Source organism: Perognathus longimembris, chromosome 2 (assembly GCF_023159225.1).
Source record: "Perognathus longimembris pacificus isolate PPM17 chromosome 2, ASM2315922v1, whole genome shotgun sequence".
Classification (NCBI taxonomy): domain Eukaryota; kingdom Metazoa; phylum Chordata; class Mammalia; order Rodentia; family Heteromyidae; genus Perognathus; species Perognathus longimembris.
In genome coordinates, this window is record NC_063162.1 from 143,941,970 (window position 1) to 143,960,309 (window position 18,340).

Consider the following 18,340-nt stretch of genomic DNA (forward strand, 5'->3'; position numbering starts at 1 on the left):
GTTACGAGGGTTATCAAACCTACCGGCACATTACAGACACGGACAAGAGACTGCCTTTCAAAGTGGGAAAGAGATCCTTTTCAGAGTACATACTGTATTTTCTTTTTTTTTGCATCTTTCTCTCTCTCTCTCTCTCTTTTTTTTTGTTTTTTTGCTAGTCCTGGGGCTTGAACTCGGGGCCTGAGCACTGTCCCTGGCTTCTTTTTGCTCAAGGCTAGCACTCTTAACACGTGAGCCACAGCGTCACTTCCGGCTTTTTCTGTTTATGTGATGCTGAGGAATCGAACCCATGGCTTCATGTATGCTAGGCAAGCACTCTACCACTAAGCTACATTCCCAGCCCACCATACTGTGTTTTCTGGCAATAGCCTGCTTTCTTATTTGATATGTTATTTTAACTCTTTGATAAGAGTCTCATAGCTGGGTGCTGGTGGCTCACACCTGTCATCCTAGCTACTCAGCCAGCTAGGGCAGGAAAATCCCAGAGTTCAAGCCCCATGACTACCACCACCACCACCAACAACAAAAGTCTCACAAACTTTCCTGCTCGGACTGGCTTTGAACCGTGATCCTCCAATCTCAGCCTCCTGAGAGTAGCTAGGATTATAGGCATAAGCTATAGGAGCCGGGCCAAAGAGTGATTCTTAAAATCAAATCCTCCGTTTGGAATGAGAACAAACACAGAACCATTCCCAGACTAATGGACAAGCTGCCTTATGCCAGGCATGCTATAGGCCTAAGGACAGGAGCTTGGGTTTAACGCAGCGGGCAGGTCCGGGGGCCAGCCTGGCCACCCCTGGGGCCGACACAGCTGGCTAGCGGCACCTACCTGTGGTCGGCGCTGGGCCTCTGCCGCCCCGTCCACAGCCTTCTGGTCACGGAGGAAGGAGGGGGGGACGAGGGCAGGGGTGGAGGAGGCAGGGCGGGCAGGGGAGGCAGGTTCCTTTTCTCCTTCCTGAAGCCTGGGCCCGGATCCCTGTCCCCCTCTCCTGCATGCTTGAACGTTCTCCGAGGTTTGGGCAGGGGATTGATGAAGGGCTTTTGGGGGGATCCTTCGTAGCCCCAACATGCGTTCTCCAGGCCTTTCTTGTCCTCTGAGGCCTCCAGGGCCAGCTCCTTGTCCTCCGGGCTCAAGGGGTGGTGGCCCCTAGGCCGGGCTTCTGCACGACCCCCGACCCCGGGACAGTCGTGGAGGGGAGACCCCTCCTCCGCCCTGTCGGGCAGGCAATGCGGAGAGTAACAGGTCCCCGGCAGCTGGGGGTCCAAGCCGGCCGAGCCGTCCTTCAGGGCCTGCTCCAGCCTCCGGACCTGCCTGAGCACTGAGTGGTGGTTGCTTTGGGAGTGGGGTTTGCGGAGCCGTGTCTCCCGGCCTCGGCCCTGGCTGGGGTCCCCAGCAGTCTGGCCGGGGTCTGCCTGGGAACCCCTAGATCTCCCTGTCCTGCAGTCAGGCTCCGGGCTCTCTGGGTGAGGCTTGAGTCCATTCCTAGCTTCTGAAAGGCGAGTTCTCGCCCCCTCGCCCCCTGTGTCCGGTGTGCAGGGAGCCGGGGTCTGCTGGGGCCCCTCGGCCGCACTGCCAGGTGCCGTGGGGGGCTCCTTCTTGCCTTCCCACTCAGATATCTTGTCCTTTATGCTCAGGGGCTTGGGCAGGGCCCCAGTTCGGGAGCAGGGCCGGAGGCTCTGCCCGGGCCGGCCGGCTTCTCTGGCGCTCAGCTCTGCGGTGGGGCCCCCCAGGGTCATGCTTGGGCTGAGCATGGCCACTCCGGCCCCCCGGCATGCGGTGCTGAGGGCTCCCCCAGGCGCTCCAGATGAAGCGGGGCTCTCGATCAGTCTCGGGGAAAGGCACGTAGGACCCACGTGGCTGACTTCCAGGGCTTTCTCCAGCCTCCAGACCTTGCACCTTGACCCTGGACCAGAAAGACAAACAGCAGGTGAGGGGTTCTCAGCCTCCGTTCTTGGCTGGCCGTGGAGATTCGCTACAGCCCAGCTGTAGATGGTGTGTGCTTCACTGCAAACCACATGCGCCAAAGCCAGCATTTAAAACCATCACGTAAGCTGGGAGCTGGTGGCTCACACCTGTCACCCTAGCCACTCAGGAAGCTGAGATCTGAGGATCGCGGTTCAAAGCCAGCCTGGGCAGGAAAGTCCATGAGACTCTTATCTCCAATTAACCACCAGGAAACTGGAAGTGGAGCTGTGGCTCAAAGGGTAGAGCGCTAGCCTTGAGCTGAAGAACTCAGGGACAGCACCCAGGCCCCAGAGTTCAAGCCCACAACCAACAACAAAAAACAAACACGCATGCTTTTCTTGAGATAGGATGGTGGAATAAAAAACAGAATTGGGTTTGTAGTCCAAGAGTCCGGCATTTGAGTACTAACTCAACCACTGACCAGCAGCAGTGTGAACTTGGGTGGGTAAGTCCTCTAAACCTCAGTTTTCCTCTCTGTAAAATGGGGGTAATAACATACTTCTAATAAGATGACCATAAAGATGTAATAGGCCAGGTCACATGAAAGTATATGGTATACTGTGAGGGCACAATAAATTGATAATAATTGTCAGTATTTGTTTTCCCCTGATAAAAAATAGGAGCATTTTCTCTCCCCCATTCTCTCCCTCTCTCCCTGTGTTCGTCATTCATGGGTGGTTCTTTGGAATGACTTAAAAATGCTCAAACAAGCTGGGCACTGGTGGCTCACGTCTATAATCCTAGCCACTCAGGAAGCTGAGATCTGAGGATCACAGTTTGAAGCTAGCCTGGTAGGAAACGCCAAAGAGATTCACCTCTAATTAATTACCAAAAATACTGGACGTGGAGCTGTGGCTTAAGTGGTGGAGCTCTAGCTTTGAGCACGAAATCTCAAGGACAGTGCCCAGGACCTGGGTTCAAGCCCCAGGACCAGCACACACACACACATACACACAAGCCTGAACCAATGCTACAACTATGCCATTTTGACTGAGTCTGGGCTTGATCAAGAGTGCAGAGCCCAGTGTGTGAGACCATGCTGTGTTGGGTACACACAAACCTCCTCAGGAGCTCGCGGCCTCCTGAGATGGCCTCTCCCTGGGTCTCCCTTGAATGGGCACAAGTACAGGACCCCTGAATGAGGGTGGGAATAAACACACATGCTCACTCCAGACGCCCTGCCCTGTGCGGTCACCACTAGCCGCAGCTGACTCTACGAGCTCTCATGAAATGAAAGCGTGTGTTCCTCAGCGGCACGCGGCACGCGGCGTGGCGAGACACTGGGCTGTGCGAGGGGCGGCGCAGAGAAAGACTTCCACGCCTAGAGCCTGAGGTGGGGGTCAGATACCTGCCAGTGAGATTTTTTTTTTAAAGATTACTTACTAATACCCTGAAGATGCTAAAACATTATTATTATTATTTGCCAGTCCTGGGGCTTGGCTTCTTTTTGCTCAAGGCTAGCACTCTGCCACTTGAGCCACAGCGCCCCTTCTGGCCGTTTTCTATATATGTGGTGCTGGGGAATTGAACCCAGGGCTTCATGTATACGAGGCAAGCACTCTTGCCACTAGGCCATATTCCCAGCCCCTAAAACATTATTTTTAAGAAAAACTTTTTTTTTCTGGGCAATGGTGGCTCATGCCTGTAATCCTAGCTCCTCAGGAGGCTGAGACTTGAGCATAGAGGTTTGAAGCCAACCTAGGACAGACAAACCCAGGAGACTCTTATCTCCAATTAACCAGCAAAAAGCCCAAAGTGGAGGTATGGCTCAAGTGGTAGAGAGCCAGTCTTGAATGAAAAAGCTAAACATGAGTATAAGGCCCTGAGTTCAAATCCTAGTACTTGCACAAAGAAAAAAAAAGGAGAACATGTAAAAACTCATGGAATGAGAAAACCTGTGTTTTGAAATGTAAAATATCCATCCCCCAGCAAAGGTAATGATTGAGAATAGAGACAAGATGTACAGAAATTAGAAAATACCAGCCAGCATCCTGGGCACATTTTCTGTGTCTCTATATTGCTGACTGCATAGGGATTCAGACATTTCAGTTCAAATTCACAGGGAGGGATGAATAATTAGTGATTTCATGCACCCTGTTACTAGAACTTTCCATTCCAAAATAGCCGGATGTTTACGTAAAGATTTCTCCCTCACAGTGGCATCACAAATTATGTGTCTATTCTTGGTTGCACAGCATAAATTAGAAAATTGTGAAGATGCAAACTTTTGTTTTTTTGCAAACATATTTTCCATGCTTATCAAAGCAGAATTCTTCATTGATATATGCAAGTAGGATTCATCACAGAATGCTTACAAAACAAAACACAATTTTTAATTGGCCTGCCACCACTGAACACAGATTTTAGAGAGCAGTACAATCAGGCTGTTTCTCTCTGTGTCTCTGTCTCTGTCTCTGTCTCTGTCTTTTTGTTGGTCCTGGGGCTTGAACTCAGGACCTGGGTGCTGTCCCTGAGCCTCTTTGTGCTCAAGGCTAGCACTCTACCACTTGAGCCACAGCGCCACTTCTGGCCTTTTTGACTAGTTTATTAGACATAAGGGTCTCACAAGAACTTTTCTGCCTGGGCTGGCTTCAAACCGCAATCTTCCAATCTCAGCCTCCTGAGTAGCTAGGATCAGAAGCGTGAACCACAGGCCTGCTTCTCTTTCACTGAGGGCGCAAAAGGGAACAGCGCTGGGAGAAGGCAGTGTACAGCCTAGAAAATCATGTGGTTTGGCCCTGCAGAAACTGCATGGAGGATTCAAAGCTCAATAAACCTAGGAGATTTTTCACAGCAACATAAACATCTATACAGGCTAAGAGCACATAATGAACAGCTTTCTTGCAGAATAAAATGTCCCCGTCCCTACAAGAGAGGACAGACATGTAAAACCGTGACAGCCAGGGCTAGCACATGCTTGGTGAAAGCTGATCATAGAATATGAACTATCAATGTCATGTAGATAATTCTGTGCAGCAGATAAATACATGGGCTTGGACTTGGGGTCTGAGTGCTGTTCCTTAGTTTTTTCACTCAAGGTTGGTGTTCTACCACTTGAGCCATAGCTTCACGTTCCACTTTTTGGTGGTGAACTGGAATAAGAGTCTCAAGGAGTTTCCTGCCTGGGCTGGATTCAAGCCGTGATCTTCGAACTCAGCCTCCTGAGAATCTAGGGTTGCAAGCAAGAGCTGCTAATGTCTGCTGGGTTCTTTTCCCAAAGTAAGAACTCTACAACCTTTCTCTGGACTGGAACTTTCTAAGTACACAGGCCAAGTTGATCTTCCTCACTGTTCTTGGTAACATAGTAGGTAATGAATAAATACACATTTCCTGAATGAATGGATGAACTAATGTATCAATGTGCCCAGAGCACAGCTGTTCATTGTAACTCTTTTTCTGGGAGGTGGGCAGTCTTGGGGCCTTTGTGCTTGCTAGGCAGCTGTTCTACCACTTGAGCCATGGCCCCCACCCTCCCAGCCTTCATTATAACTTTTGGTTCAACAGACAGTATTACTGTGACCATTACAATTATTGTCAAAAATCTCAAAGTCCTAGTGCTACTTCCCGGTCACTGGTGTGGGAATGAGAGGAAAGGCCACCTTGCTGGACAGCCTTCTTGACTTTCTGAGCCCACGCAAGAGGGGTGAGGGCAGTGTAGCCATATCTTTAAGTAACTCCAAGGACCGAATACTTTCTCCATGCAGTTGCTGTGTCCAAGAGAGTGTGTGGCTCCGGGTCTCCAGGATTCTACAGCCGGGCCTGCCTGGAAAGGGCTGGGGGTGGAGGATGGGGCAGAGACCTGCCAGGCAGGCTGTGGTCAGTAACAGAGAGAAGGCGCCATTTGGGAGGAAAAGAAGGCTTGTCAGGAGGAGGCTTATTATGATTGTGTGTGTGTGTGTGTGTGTGTGTGTGTGTGTGTGTATGCCAGTACTTGTGCTTAAAAAGTGCTCACTTGGCTTTCTGCTCAAGGCGTTTGCTCTACCACTTGCAGCTTTTGGCTGATGAACTAGAGATCAGAGTCCCAAGGGCTTTCTGCAGGGGCTGGCTTTGAACCACCATCCTCAGATCTCAGCCTCGTGAGTAGCTAGGATTCTGGGCAGGAGCCACCTGTGCCCAGCTGGGAAGGCTGATCTTGTAGACAGATACAGCTGCGCAGACTTAGGGCTCAAAGATGAGTAAACAGCTGTGAATGCTAGCAGGGAGAAAGGTAAACCCTGGCCTGGAAAGCAGCTTGAGAATCTGGACTATGGTGGCTACCGTAGGCCAGACACAGGCGCAGAGCTCTTTGGTCCCAAGTCTTGAGAGAGGGTAGATGAGGGGGAGCAGATTACTGGAGGGTGATGAGAACAACACTTCCTTAGTTCTGAAAGTGGGGTGAGGAAGGAGGAAGGGCGATGGGGGAAGGAGGGCCATTAAGGAGCCTGGAGAGACGGGGGGTGGGGTGGGGTGGGTGGGCTCTTACCTTACCTGTCAGCCAGTGTGGAGTTCGGGTTTGTGGTATGGCTGTGGCTGCCCGGGGCTGGCCTGTACACGGTCATCACGTCAGCGCGTGGAGAAGCTCCAGGTGGCCTGGGGGACGGGGGTGCACACTCAGTGAGCCGCCAGCTCTGCCTCCGAGGAGCCCATGCAGGCCCTGACCCCACCTGACCATCACCGTTTCCAGCAGGAGGCGAGCACAACCCAGAGCCCCACTCCAGACTCAGAGCCCCCCCCCCCCCCCGCCGCGCCCTTCAGACACCTTTTCACAAATTCAAGAAAATTGTAATTCCTCCTTATCCACTGGGGATCTGTCAGGGGCCCCCGTGGGGAGCCCTACAAACAGACTTATACCTGAGTGCCTGCCATGAGGGTTAAACTGTGAATGGGACAGCAGAGCCGGGCGCGGGCGGCTCACGCCTGCAATCCTAGCTACTCAGGAGGCGGAGATCGGGGAGGCTCAAAGCCAGCCCAGGCAGCAAAGTCTGTGAGACTCAGTTCCAATTAACTACCAAAAGGCCAGAAGTGGAGCTGTGGCTCAAGTGGTAGAGCACTGAATAGCTTTGAATAAAAGAGCTCAGGGACAGTGCCCAGGCCCCTGAATTCAGGCCGCAAGACTAGTACCAAAAACAAAACAAGGGCTGGGAATATGGCCTAGTGGTAAGAGCGCTTGCCTCCTACACATGAAGCTCTAGGTTCGATTCCCCAGCACCACATATATGGAAAACGGCCAGCAGGGGCGCTGTGGCTCAGGTGGCAGAGTGCTAGCCTTGAGCGGGAAGAAGCCAGGGACAGGGCTCAGGCCCTGAGTCCAAGGCCCAGGACTGGCCAAAAAAAAAAAACAACTAAAAAAAAAAACAATAAAACAAAACCAATAAAAAAAAAACACACCCCAAAACAGTTCTGTGAATGTGGGCTTTCAAAGAAATATCTTATTGAACCAGGCACTGTGGCTCCTGTCTATAATCCTGGCTACTCAGAAGGCTGAGATGTGAGGATGGTGGTTTGAAGCCAGCCCGTACCCCCACCCCCCAAAAAAAAATCTGTGAGAGTCTTATTTTCAATTAACCAGCAAAAGTCTGTAAGTGGAGGTGTTGCTCAAGGGGCAAGGTGCCACCCTTGAACAAAAAAGCTAAGAGTATGAGGTCCTGAGTTCAAGCCTCAGTTACTAGCACATATGCACACATGTGAATGTGTGCATACACACACACGAATCTGTTTAGGCAACTACAAGTTACTAAAATTATAATATAAAACCAAGGATAAGCTGGGCACTGGTGGCTCATGCCTATAATCCAAGCTACTCAGGAGGATCACTAGCCTTGAGCCGAGGAGCTCAGGAACAGTGCCTAGGCCCAGAGTTCAAGCCCCATGACCGACCAAAAAAAAAAAGCAAGGGTAAGATCACACCCATAATCCTAGCTATTCAGCAGACTGATATCTGAGGATCATGGTTCAAAGTCAGACTGGGCAGGAAAGAGACTCTTATCTCCGATTAATCCCCAAAAAGCCGGAAGTGGAGCTGTGACTCAAGTGATAAGAGACTAGCCTTGAGCATAAAAGCTCAAGACAGCACCCAGGCTCTGAGTTCAAGCCCCAGGATTATCACGTACACACACACACACACACACACACACACACACACACACACACACACACACACACACACAAACATGCTGTGGGGAGCTGAACATGTCTGGACACTGAGGTGGTGGATTTGGGATACCTGAGCCTCACATCCAGCTGGATAGAAACAACTGATGGGATGTACTACTTCAACAGCAGCCCCTTGGGAACTTGGGGAATCACAGTGACCCTCAGCACTAATCCAGGTGCTGAGGTCATCGAGACAACCAGCCATTTGGGAAGCTGTCATCAGCCCGTCAGCCTCCTCTCCTGGCAGCCAGGTGCAGCTCCTCACATCTCTCTTTCTTTCTCTTTCTCCCCCCCTCCTTCCCTCTCTCATTCTTTTTGTGCTGGTCCTGGGGCTTGAACTCAGGGTCTGGGTGCTGTCCCTAAGATTCTTTTGCTCAAGGCTAGCACTCTAGCTCTTGAGCCATGGATCCACTTTGGGCTTTTCTGAGTAGTTTATTGGAGATGAGTTTCACAGATTTTCCTTCCCAGGCTGGCTTGGAACTGTGATTCTCGGGTCTCGGCCTCCTGAGTAGTGAGGATTACAGGTGTGAGCCACCAGCACCCAGCAGCTCACGTTTCTTTTCAGGGAACTTCTAGAAATCCCTCTCCCAGGTTGGTCCAGCAGTCAGGTGATGTGAGGCTGCCCAAGGTGCTAGCCTAGGCATGTTCTCCACCCCTAAGATACCAACAAACCCTGCAGAACAGGCAGAGGGAAGGCCAGAAGGAAGGGACCAAGAAAGGGACCTGGGCACCCATGATAGAAAACGAAGCAGGAAACCATGACCCAAACAAGGGCGGAAGACACAGGTCCAACAAGCCGCTGAATGCGGAGGGAGGACAAGCTCGGACCTGCCCAAGTAGCTCAACAAACAATGCAGCAGCAAGCCAGGCTCTGGTGGCTCACGCCTGTAATCCTAGCTACTCAGAAGGCCGAGATCCGAGGATGGTGGTTCAAAGCCAGCTCTGGCAGGAAAGACTATGAGATTCTTAGCTCCAATGAACCTCCTGAAAACTAGAAGTGGTGCTGTGGCTCCAAGTGGTGGAGCAGTAGTGCTGAGCAGAAAAGCTCAGGGACAGCACCCAGGTTCCGAGTTCAAGCCCCGCAACCACCATCACCACCACAACCAACAATAGAGCAAGGTCCATTCTGCTATACTGTAACAGGTGACAGAAAGAAGCCAGGTCCTGGCGTGGCCCGCCCATCCACGATGGCGGCAAGCCTGCAAGGCCTTCCAGGGACAGGAAGGAACTCATTGTCTGTCTCATAATGCCGGGCGCAGCTGAAGCTTCTGGAGCCCTTCCATGTGGCTGGGCCCGTGGACACTGCCCTCCTGTCCTCATCTGGCAGAGGGCCACGCTGGACTCAGCCAGGGCAGCCCCTCCCTGCCAATGTGCACTCGGGCTCCACATGGAACAAGCCCCTGCCTTCCCTTCCAGCCTATTCCATGACAGCCAGTGCTGCCTCCACCTCCCCGGCTCAGCCTGGCGCCCTCGGCACCCCAGTGCCAGTGCCAGTACCAGGAGCCACCGGCGAGCAGGCCACTCCAGGCCACTCACAGATGAGCCCAGGCTCAGTCCTGGTCCCCAAAGGATCAAAGCCCATCGGTGTCGAAGCACAGAGAGTCATGGGTGGCCTCACAAGTGCCATTCCCAAGGTGACCTTCACCTCGCACAGACTGGTACGAAATGAGCTTAGGCAACAGAGAAACTCCTGTACTAAAGCCACCACTCCAAGCCAGGTGCCCGTGGCTGAGCTGAGGATGGAGATTCAAAGCCAGCCTAGGGGGGCTGGGGATATAGCCTAGTGGCAAGAGTGCCTGCCTCGGATACACGAGGCCCTAGGTTCGATTCCCCAGCACCACATATACAGAAAACGGCCAGAAGCGGCGCTGTGGCTCAAGTGGCAGAGTGCTAGCCTTGAGCGGGAAGAAGCCAGGGACAGTGCTCAGGCCCTGAGTCCAAGGCCCAGGACTGGCCAAAAAAAAAAAAAAAGTCAAAGCCAGCCTAGGGAAGAATTCAAGGGACTCCCCCCCACCCCCATTAACTACTCCCTCCCAAAAGAGGCCAGAAGTTGGGCTGGGAATGTGGCTTAGTGGTAGAGGGCTTGCTTAGCATGCATGAAGCCCTGGGTTCGATTCCTCAGCACCACATACACAGAAAAAGCCGGAAGTGGTACTGCGCCTCAAGTGGTAGAGCACCACCATTGAGAAAAAAACCTGAAGGATAGCGCCCAGATCCTAAGTTCAAGCCCCACTACCAGCACAAAAATTAAAAAAAAAAAAATCACCATTCCAGGAAAACCACATTGACAGCAAGTCAAGTGGGCTTTAGAAATTGGAAATGGGGGTCACAAAAGCCCCCCATCTGTGGCCAGCCACCAGCACTTGTGAACTCCTGGAGGTACCGGAAGAGGCTGCTCCTGGCTAACTTTTCCTGTTTGGCCTCTAATGAGAAAACACTGTCAATTAGGTGACAAGCCTGGCCCCAAGTTCTAGCGGGAGGTCCTCAGTAACTTTAAGGACTGGGCAAATTTTACTGTCATTCTACAGGCCTAGGAAGGAGGGAAGGAGGGAGGGAGGGAGGGAGGAGGAAGAGGAGGAGGAGGAGGAGAAGGAGGAGGAAGAGGAGGAGGAGGAGGAGGAGGAGGAGGAGGAGGAGGAGGAGGAGGAGGAGGAGGAGGAGGAGGAGGAGGAGGAGGAGGAGGAGGAGGAGGAGGAGGAGGAGGAGGGCCATTTCCCAAAGGGTGGTCCATTGGGGATCTGTTCCGGTTGGCCTGACAAGCTGCTCAGATGCCTAAGCACCTCTCCAGGGCTGGCCTGGAATGTGCATTTAAATGCAGCTTATCAAAGGCCTGAAATGGACCAGCACATGGCATAGGCTTATTACAGCTACCCAAGGGCTAGAGGTAGGATGGAGGATGGAGGCTCCTTGAGGCAAAGTTAGTAAGACTCTAGCTCAAAAACAAGCTTTGGGCCAAGCGCAGTGGCTTACAGCTCTGATCCCCCATACTTACAGGTGGAGGTAGCAGAGTCAAGGTCTGAGGCCATCTCCAGCTAACATAGCTGGAGTATGAAAAATAAACTATAAAGAACTGGAGAGTGTGGATCCAGTGACAGAATGCTTGCCTAGCAAATTCAAGCCTGAGTTCAAGTCCCAGTACTGAATCAAAAGAAAAAGGCCTTACATAATTTTTCTGTCAGGCATGGGGCTTGAACTCTGGGCGTGGGTACTGACCCTGAGCTCTTCAGCTCAAGGCTAAGTGCGCTACCACTCGAGCCACAGCGCCACTTCCAGTTTTCTGGTGGTTAACTGGAGATGAGAGTCTCACAGACTTTCCCACCTGGGCTGGCTTCGAACCGCAAAAGTTAAAAGGAAAAAAAAAAGCCAATACTGTTATGGTATGGGTTGATAGTGGGTTTAGATAAATGGTTTTTGTTGTTTTTGTAGCTGTTATTTGGTTGGAGGTTTTTGGTGCTGGAGACTGAGCAGGGCCTCATGTGTACTAACCATGTGCTCTACAACTCCAGCCCCTGTGTTATTTCTTTTTCTTTTTTGTGTCAGCACTAGGTTTTGAATTCAAGGCCTGGGTACTGGTCCTTTAGCCTTTTAACTTAAAGCTGGCACTCTACCACTTGAGCCATACTTCTACTTCTGCCTAACTGGAGACAAGCATCTCACAGACTTTCCTGTTCAGGCTTAAAACTATAGCACTCAGATTTCAGCCTCTGGAGTACCTAGGATTATAGGTGAGAGCCACTGGCACCTGGCTTTTCCTCCCTCCCTCCCTCCCTCCCTCCCTCCCTCCCTCCCTTCCTTCCTCTCTTCCCTTTCTCTCTCTCTCTCTTTCTTTCTTTCTTTTTTTTTGTGCTAGTCATGGAGCTTAGAACTCAGGGCCTTGTGCTCTTATTTAGCTTTATTGCTCAAAATCAACACTCTACCACTTAAGACATATTTCCACTTCCAGCATTTTGGTGGTTAATTGGAGATAAGAGTCTTTTGTCTCAGATTTGTCTGCCAGTGCTGGCTTTAAACTGTGATCCTCAGATCTCAGCTTCCTGTGTAGTTAGGATTACAGGTGTGAGCCACTGGTGCCTGGCCCCTGTATTATTATTTTTTTCTTTCTTGTTCATTGTCAAAGTGATGTACAGAGAGGTTAGTTTTCATATGTTGGGCATTGGATACATTTCTTGTATTGTTTGTTACCTCCTCCCTCATTCCCCCCCTTATTATTTTTAAATAAGAAATATATTTCCTTTTTTTCTTTTTTCTTTTTTTTTTTTTTGCCAGTCCCGGGGCTTGAACTCAGGGCCTGAGCACTGTCCCTGGCTTCTTTTTGCTCAAGGCTAGCACTCTGTCACTTGAGCCACAACGCCACTTCCGGCTTTTTTCTATATATGTGGTGCTGAGGAATTGAACCCAGGGCTTCACACATACGAGGCAAGCACTTTACCACTAGGCCATATTCCCAGCCCTATTTCCTTTTTTTCTTTGGAATATTACAGGTCACCCAACTGGGCAGGGCCAGGTTCTAACTTCTCTCAACAGTCAAGTATTTAAACTTGCTCTCCCTTTTTTTCTGTACTCAGATCTGACAGAAATAATGTCCTGTTTCTAAACTCGACAGCAATCAGTGCAATGCCCTTACCATTTTTCTTTCTTTTTTGTGTAGGTCCTGAGGCTTGAACTCAGGGCCTGGGTGCTACCCCTGAGCTTTTCTTTTTGCTCAAGACCACCACTTCAGCTACAGTTCCAGTTCCAGCTTTTTTGGTGATTAATTGGAGATAAAGAGTGTCATGGACTTCCTTGCCTGGGCTGGCTTCAAACCACGATCCTCAGATCTCAGTCTCCTGAGTAGCTAGAATTACAGACATGAGCCATTGGTACTTGGCAGGGAAAAGAATTTTTTAAGAAATAAAGCAAGTGAACTAAGTAACATGTGGGTGGAAATGGGAGGGAAGGAATGAGAGAGAATGAGGGAATGGATGATACTATGCAAAAGAAAGGAAATATACTTGTTACCTGACATATGTAAAGGTAACCTGCTGTACATCACCTCTAAGATAACTATAAAGTAATTAAAAAAGAAAGAAAGAAAGCATGGCTGGGCATCTGTGGCTCATGTCTGTAATCCTAGCTACTCAGGAGACTGAGCTCTGAAGATTGTTGTTTAAGGCCAGCATGGACAGGAGAGTCTGTGAGACTCATCTCCAGTGAACCACCAGAAAACTGGAAGTGGCGCTGCAGCTCAAAGTAGTAGAGTGCTAGTCTTGAGCAAAAAGAGCTCCGGGACAGTGCGCAGGCCCTGAGTTCAAGGCCAATGTCTTTAAAAAAAGAAAAGATGTGATTGAACCATATTGTTTTGTTGTTGTTGTTTTGTTTGGACTCAGGACCTGAACACTGTCCCTGGCTTCTTTTTGCTCTACCTCTTGAACCACAGCGCCACTTCCGGCTTTTTCTGTTTATGTCGTGCTGAGGAATCGAACCCAGGCCTTCGTGCATGTTAGGCAAGCACTCTACCGCTAAGCCACATTCCCAGCTCACCACACTGTTTTAAGTAAACAAATGTTTCTGGCATAACTGAAGAGCCTAACTGAATATTGTTCAACTAAGGTCCCCTAGGGATTGGGGTGTAGATCCGTGGTTGTGCCCACACTCTGGGTATTTCACACATGGGAGTTTAGACTCTGACTTGTATCTTTTTTCTTTTTTTTTTTTTTGCCAGTCCTGGCCTTGGACTCAGGGCCTGAGCACTGTCCTTGGCCTCCTTTTTTTGTTCAAGGCTAGCACTCTGCCACTTGAGCCGCAATGCCACTTCTGGCCATTTTCTGTACATGTGGTACTGGGGAATCGAACCGAGGGCTTCATGTATACGAGGCAAGCGCTTTTGCCACTAGGCCATATCCCCAGCCCCCTCTGATTTGTATCTTTCTATTCCAAATGCATCATCCAACCTACTCTTCAACTCAAGTCACCTGTGATAGTCACCTCTCAAGGCAGATGCCCGACTTCTACCAGGAGCCTCTGGGGACAGTAACTTCAGAATTTGACCCCGAGGGGTCAGGCTCCTTGGGGACAGCCTGACTTTTGTCTAAGTGCAGTAAGCAGGAAATAACTTTCATTCATAACCTCTGGGAAGGTCAGGGTGAGGGAATTAGCCATACTACATTCTATCCTGCAGGGCATCAAGTATAAACATAATTAAACACAGAAATAATGCATCAGCAATGGTAAGAGAAATAAAATATGGCTACATATGTTCTCCTACAGGAATATTCACAGTAATATTGTACAGAATGGCCAGAAAGGAGAAACAACCCAAGTAGTCATCAGTTGATGAACAGATATATAATGGAATATTAGGAATAAAGTTCAGCCGGGCCCTGGTGGCTCACACCTGTAATCCTTGCTACTTAGGAGTCTGAGATCTGAGAATCATGCGTCAAAGCCAGCCAGGGCTGAAAAGTCCCCATGAGACTCATCTCCAATTAAGCACCAGAAAACAGGAAGTGGTGCTGTCGCTTAAAGTGGTAGAGCACTAGCCTTGAGCAAAAAGAGCTGAGACAGGGCCCAGGCCCATAGTTCAAGCCCTATGACTGACAGAAAGAAAGAGAAAAAGAAAGGAAGGAAGGAAGAGAAGAAAAGAAAGAAAAAGAGAGGGAGAAAGTTAGTTCAGATGTATGCTTCAACATGGACATACCTTGAAAACATTATGCTTGCACGTTCAAAAAAGTATACATAAAGCGCCGTGGATCACACCTATTAATCCTAGCTTCTCAAGAGGCTGAGATCTGAAGATTAAGGTTCAAAACCAGCCTAGGAAGAAATTCAGTGAGACTTTGATCTCCCACTAACCCCCCAAAAGGCTGAAAGTGGAGCTGTGGCTCAAGTGGTAGAATAGCAGCCTTGTGGGAAAATGCTGACACAGTACCCAAGCCCTGCGTTCAAGCTGCAGTGCCAGTATACACACACACACACACACACACACACACACACACACACACGATTCCTTTATATGAAGTGTTGCAAATCTGCCAGCCACAGAGATAGTACCTTAGCAGTTGGTGGAATGGAAGCTGGGAATGTGGGGTATGAAATACAGGTCTTGATTACGCGATGAAAAACGCTCTAAAATGATGGTGAGGGTTACATAACTTTATGAATAACCCCAAATTAAGTTGTAGGGGAAGATTGAAAGTAATTAGAAAGAAAAAAAAGTAACAGGGCACTGGTAATTCCTGCCTGTTTAGCTCAAGCGGCTGGAGAATCACAGTTCAAGGCCAGAACAGGTTAAAAAAGCCCGCAAGATACCATGTCTAATATGACCAGCAAAAAGGTGTGCTGAAGGTGTGGCTCAAGTGGTAGAGCACCAGCACAGCAAGCAGGCCAACAAAGCCAGAAACTCTGAGGTCAAGCCCCGATAGAAGAAGAAAAGAAGGGGCTGGGGATATAGCCTAGTGGCAAGAGAGCTTGCCTCGTATACATGAGGTTCGATTCCCCAGCACCACATATACAGAAAACGGCCAGAAGTGGCACTGTGGCTCAAGTGGCAGAGTGCTAGCCTTGAGCGGGAAGAAGCCAGGGACAGTGCTCAGGCCCTGAGTCCAAGGCCCAGGACTGGCCAAAAAAAAAAACAGAAGAAGAAAAGAAGAGGAGGAAGAGAAAGAAACGGGAGAAGAGGAGGGAGAAGAGGAAGAGGAGGAGGAAGAGGAAAAGGAGGAGGAGGAAGAGGAAGAAGAGGAGAAAGAGGAAGAAGAGGAGAAAGAGGAAGAAAAGGAGAAAGAGGAAGAAAAGGAAGAGAAAAAAAGAGGAGGAAGAGGAGAAGGACAAGGAAGAGGAGGAGGAAGAGGAGGGAGGAAGAAGAAGAGGGAGAGGAGGAAAACGAGGAAGATGAAGAAGGGGAGGAAGAAAAGGAGAAGGAACAAGAAGAGGAGAAGGAAGAGGAAAAAGAGGAGGAGGAGGAAGGAGAAGAAGGCAAGAAAACTTCAAAGTAAGGGCAAGTCAATTTCATTTTACAGAAGAGGAAAGTGAGCATCACTTGAATTTTTAAAAGGGCTGCCAAGCCCTAGAGTTCTTGCTGGATTATACCATTACCTCCTTCACCGGCTGTTTCTGTTCCTGTCAAAGTATTTAGAGTGACTCATAGGGCTAGCATTCTGAGTACAGAGGTAAACGATTGCAAAATGGTGAAAGAAACAAAGCACAGGTGCTGAAGGCAAGGCTCAAGTGGTAGAGCACCCACCTAGCAAGCACAAGGCCCTGAGTTAAATCCCCTGTACCACTAAAAGGGAGAAAGAGAAAAAGGAATACAAAAACCGCAGCCTACCTCATAAGAAGCCGTTTTCTGCAATCTGGCCCTTCCCTCAATCACAAGTCACAAGGCCTCCAGCAACCACATTTGAGGTATGGAAGCACCCCCAGCTTCTGGGTGATTGGCTGTAAGGGAGGCCTGACTCAGTCAGACTACCCAATCAGATCCTGCTCTCAGAGCAGTCCATCAATCCCCCATTGCAGCTGAAACGGGGCAAAGATGCCAGGAGTAAAGAGCAAAAGCTTTGGAGGTTAGGTGTGACCTGGTCATTTCCTACAACAGTGAGGTCACCAGAATGCTGTCCAACAGCCCCTTCTCTTCCTCAGGCCATCCTTCAGGACACTGGGAGCCACAGAGCCATGTGAAGTCTTTGCAAGGCTGATGTCACCTAACCGGAGCTTTCTGGGGAGCTGGGACGATACTGTCAGCATTACAACAGGAAGATGCAAACCACTGGATGAAGTTAATCAGGTCACAGCTATCAGAAGGCACACCATTTCCTTCCTTGAAGAAGAGCCCAAATAACTCTGGGACATGTCAGGAAAAACCCATGGAGAGGTTACTGTGACAAATGACCACATCAAAGTCACGTGTGGCTTTTTCGGTTCTTGGCTTTGGCTCTGCATTCAAGAAAGCAGATCTCACATCCCCTTCCTGCCCCTGTGCCCGGGGCGAGGACACGTGGGTGAACACAAGAGGCTGCATGTGCAGTCTGACCACTAGAAAGAAGACTGACTTCTTTCCCATCCCCCTGTCTATTTTTGGGAGCCATCTGCCTCCAGGAAATGCTAAGCCCCCTCTCCCAGGACCCTGGTCCACGTCCCCCTGCTGGCCTCGGCGGTTCTGCCTTGTGACCCATGGGGGTCACTGGGAACCTGGCCTGCCGATGACAAGTGCTCCTCGGGGGTCCCAGTCTGCAAGGACATTCAAGGAGGAAAGGCAAAAAAAAAGGGGGGGGGGGACACATAACTAGCAAAGCCCCTGCCATGGAGAAGCTCCGAAACACGAGCACAGGGAGGGGACAGGCAGGAAGTCAGGGCTGGAAATGATAAGGCTGGACTTCGTGGCTTGCCCAGTACAGTTGTCTAAACCCGAGGCTCTTGTCCATCCTGCTCTCGCTCACTTCTCTTCACTCCTACAGAGGCGCCGCCTCAACCTGGGTACCCAGGTTACATGGGTTTTGTTGTTGTTGTTTTGTTTTATGACTGTCCTTGGGCTTAAAGTTGGACTTTACCCTGTTTTGTTTTATTTTTTTGCCAGCCCTGGGGCTTGAACTCAGGGCCTGAGCACTGTCCCTGGCATCTTTTTGCTCAAGGCTAGCACTCTACCACTTGAGCCACAGCGCCACTTCTGGCTTTTTCTATATAGGTGGTGCTGAGGAATCGAACCCAGGGCTTCATGTATACAAGGCGAGCACTTTACCACTAGGCCATATTCCCTTGCTCAGCTTTTTTACCCACAGCTGGCGCTTACCACTTAAGCCACCTCTAGTTGTGGCTTTTTGCTGGTTAAGTGGAGATAAGAGTTACTCAGAGCTGGGCACTGGTGGCTCATGCCTGTAATCCTAGCTACTTAAAGAGGCCGAGATCTAGGGCTTGAAGCTCAAAGCCAGCCAGGGCAGCAAAGTCTGTGAGACTCTTCTCTCCAATTAACCAGGAAAAAGCCAGAAGCAGAGCTGTGGCTCAAATGGTAGAATATTAGCTTTAAGTGAAAAAGCTAAGGGACAAGGTCCAGGCCTGAGTTCAAGCACCAGTACACACACACACACACACACACACACACACACACACACACGGAAACGGGGGTCAGGTAAGACTGACTTTCTGATGCCATGCGGAGGCCGAGTGAACCCAGGCTAGCCTGGGTGCCTAGTGTGCGCCCCGGGTAAGGCACAGCCTTCCGCCCTTGCGCGGATGTAGGGCTCAGTGACTTGTGCTCCACTTGGTCAAAGCAGC

The 18,340-nt window shown here is 50.1% G+C and overlaps 1 protein-coding gene and 1 long non-coding RNA gene across 6 annotated transcripts in view; both read right to left on the reverse strand.

Moving 5' to 3' along the window:
- Dennd2a (DENN domain containing 2A) overlaps positions 1-18,340 on the reverse strand; it is a 71,114-nt gene that overhangs the window by 39,950 nt on the left and 12,824 nt on the right. For 3 of the 5 annotated variants that reach the window (XR_007210134.1, XM_048340339.1, XM_048340338.1), the window contains exons 2-3: positions 6,434-6,535; positions 830-1,904 (exon numbers count right to left, since the gene is read on the reverse strand). Coding sequence is in view for 4 of the 5 variants with exons in the window: in XM_048340339.1 (XP_048196296.1) it covers positions 830-1,752 (923 nt within the window). In the remaining variant the exon portion in view is untranslated. The remainder of the gene's footprint in view (positions 1-829; positions 1,905-6,433; positions 6,536-18,340) is intronic. The other 2 variants (XM_048340340.1, XM_048340341.1) reach the window with 1 other exon arrangement.
- LOC125347222 lies at positions 5,966-6,335 on the reverse strand. The gene is made up of 2 exons (XR_007210135.1): positions 6,148-6,335; positions 5,966-6,114 (listed from the first exon to the last, which is right to left on the reverse strand). It is a non-coding gene; the product is annotated as an uncharacterized LOC125347222 (long non-coding RNA).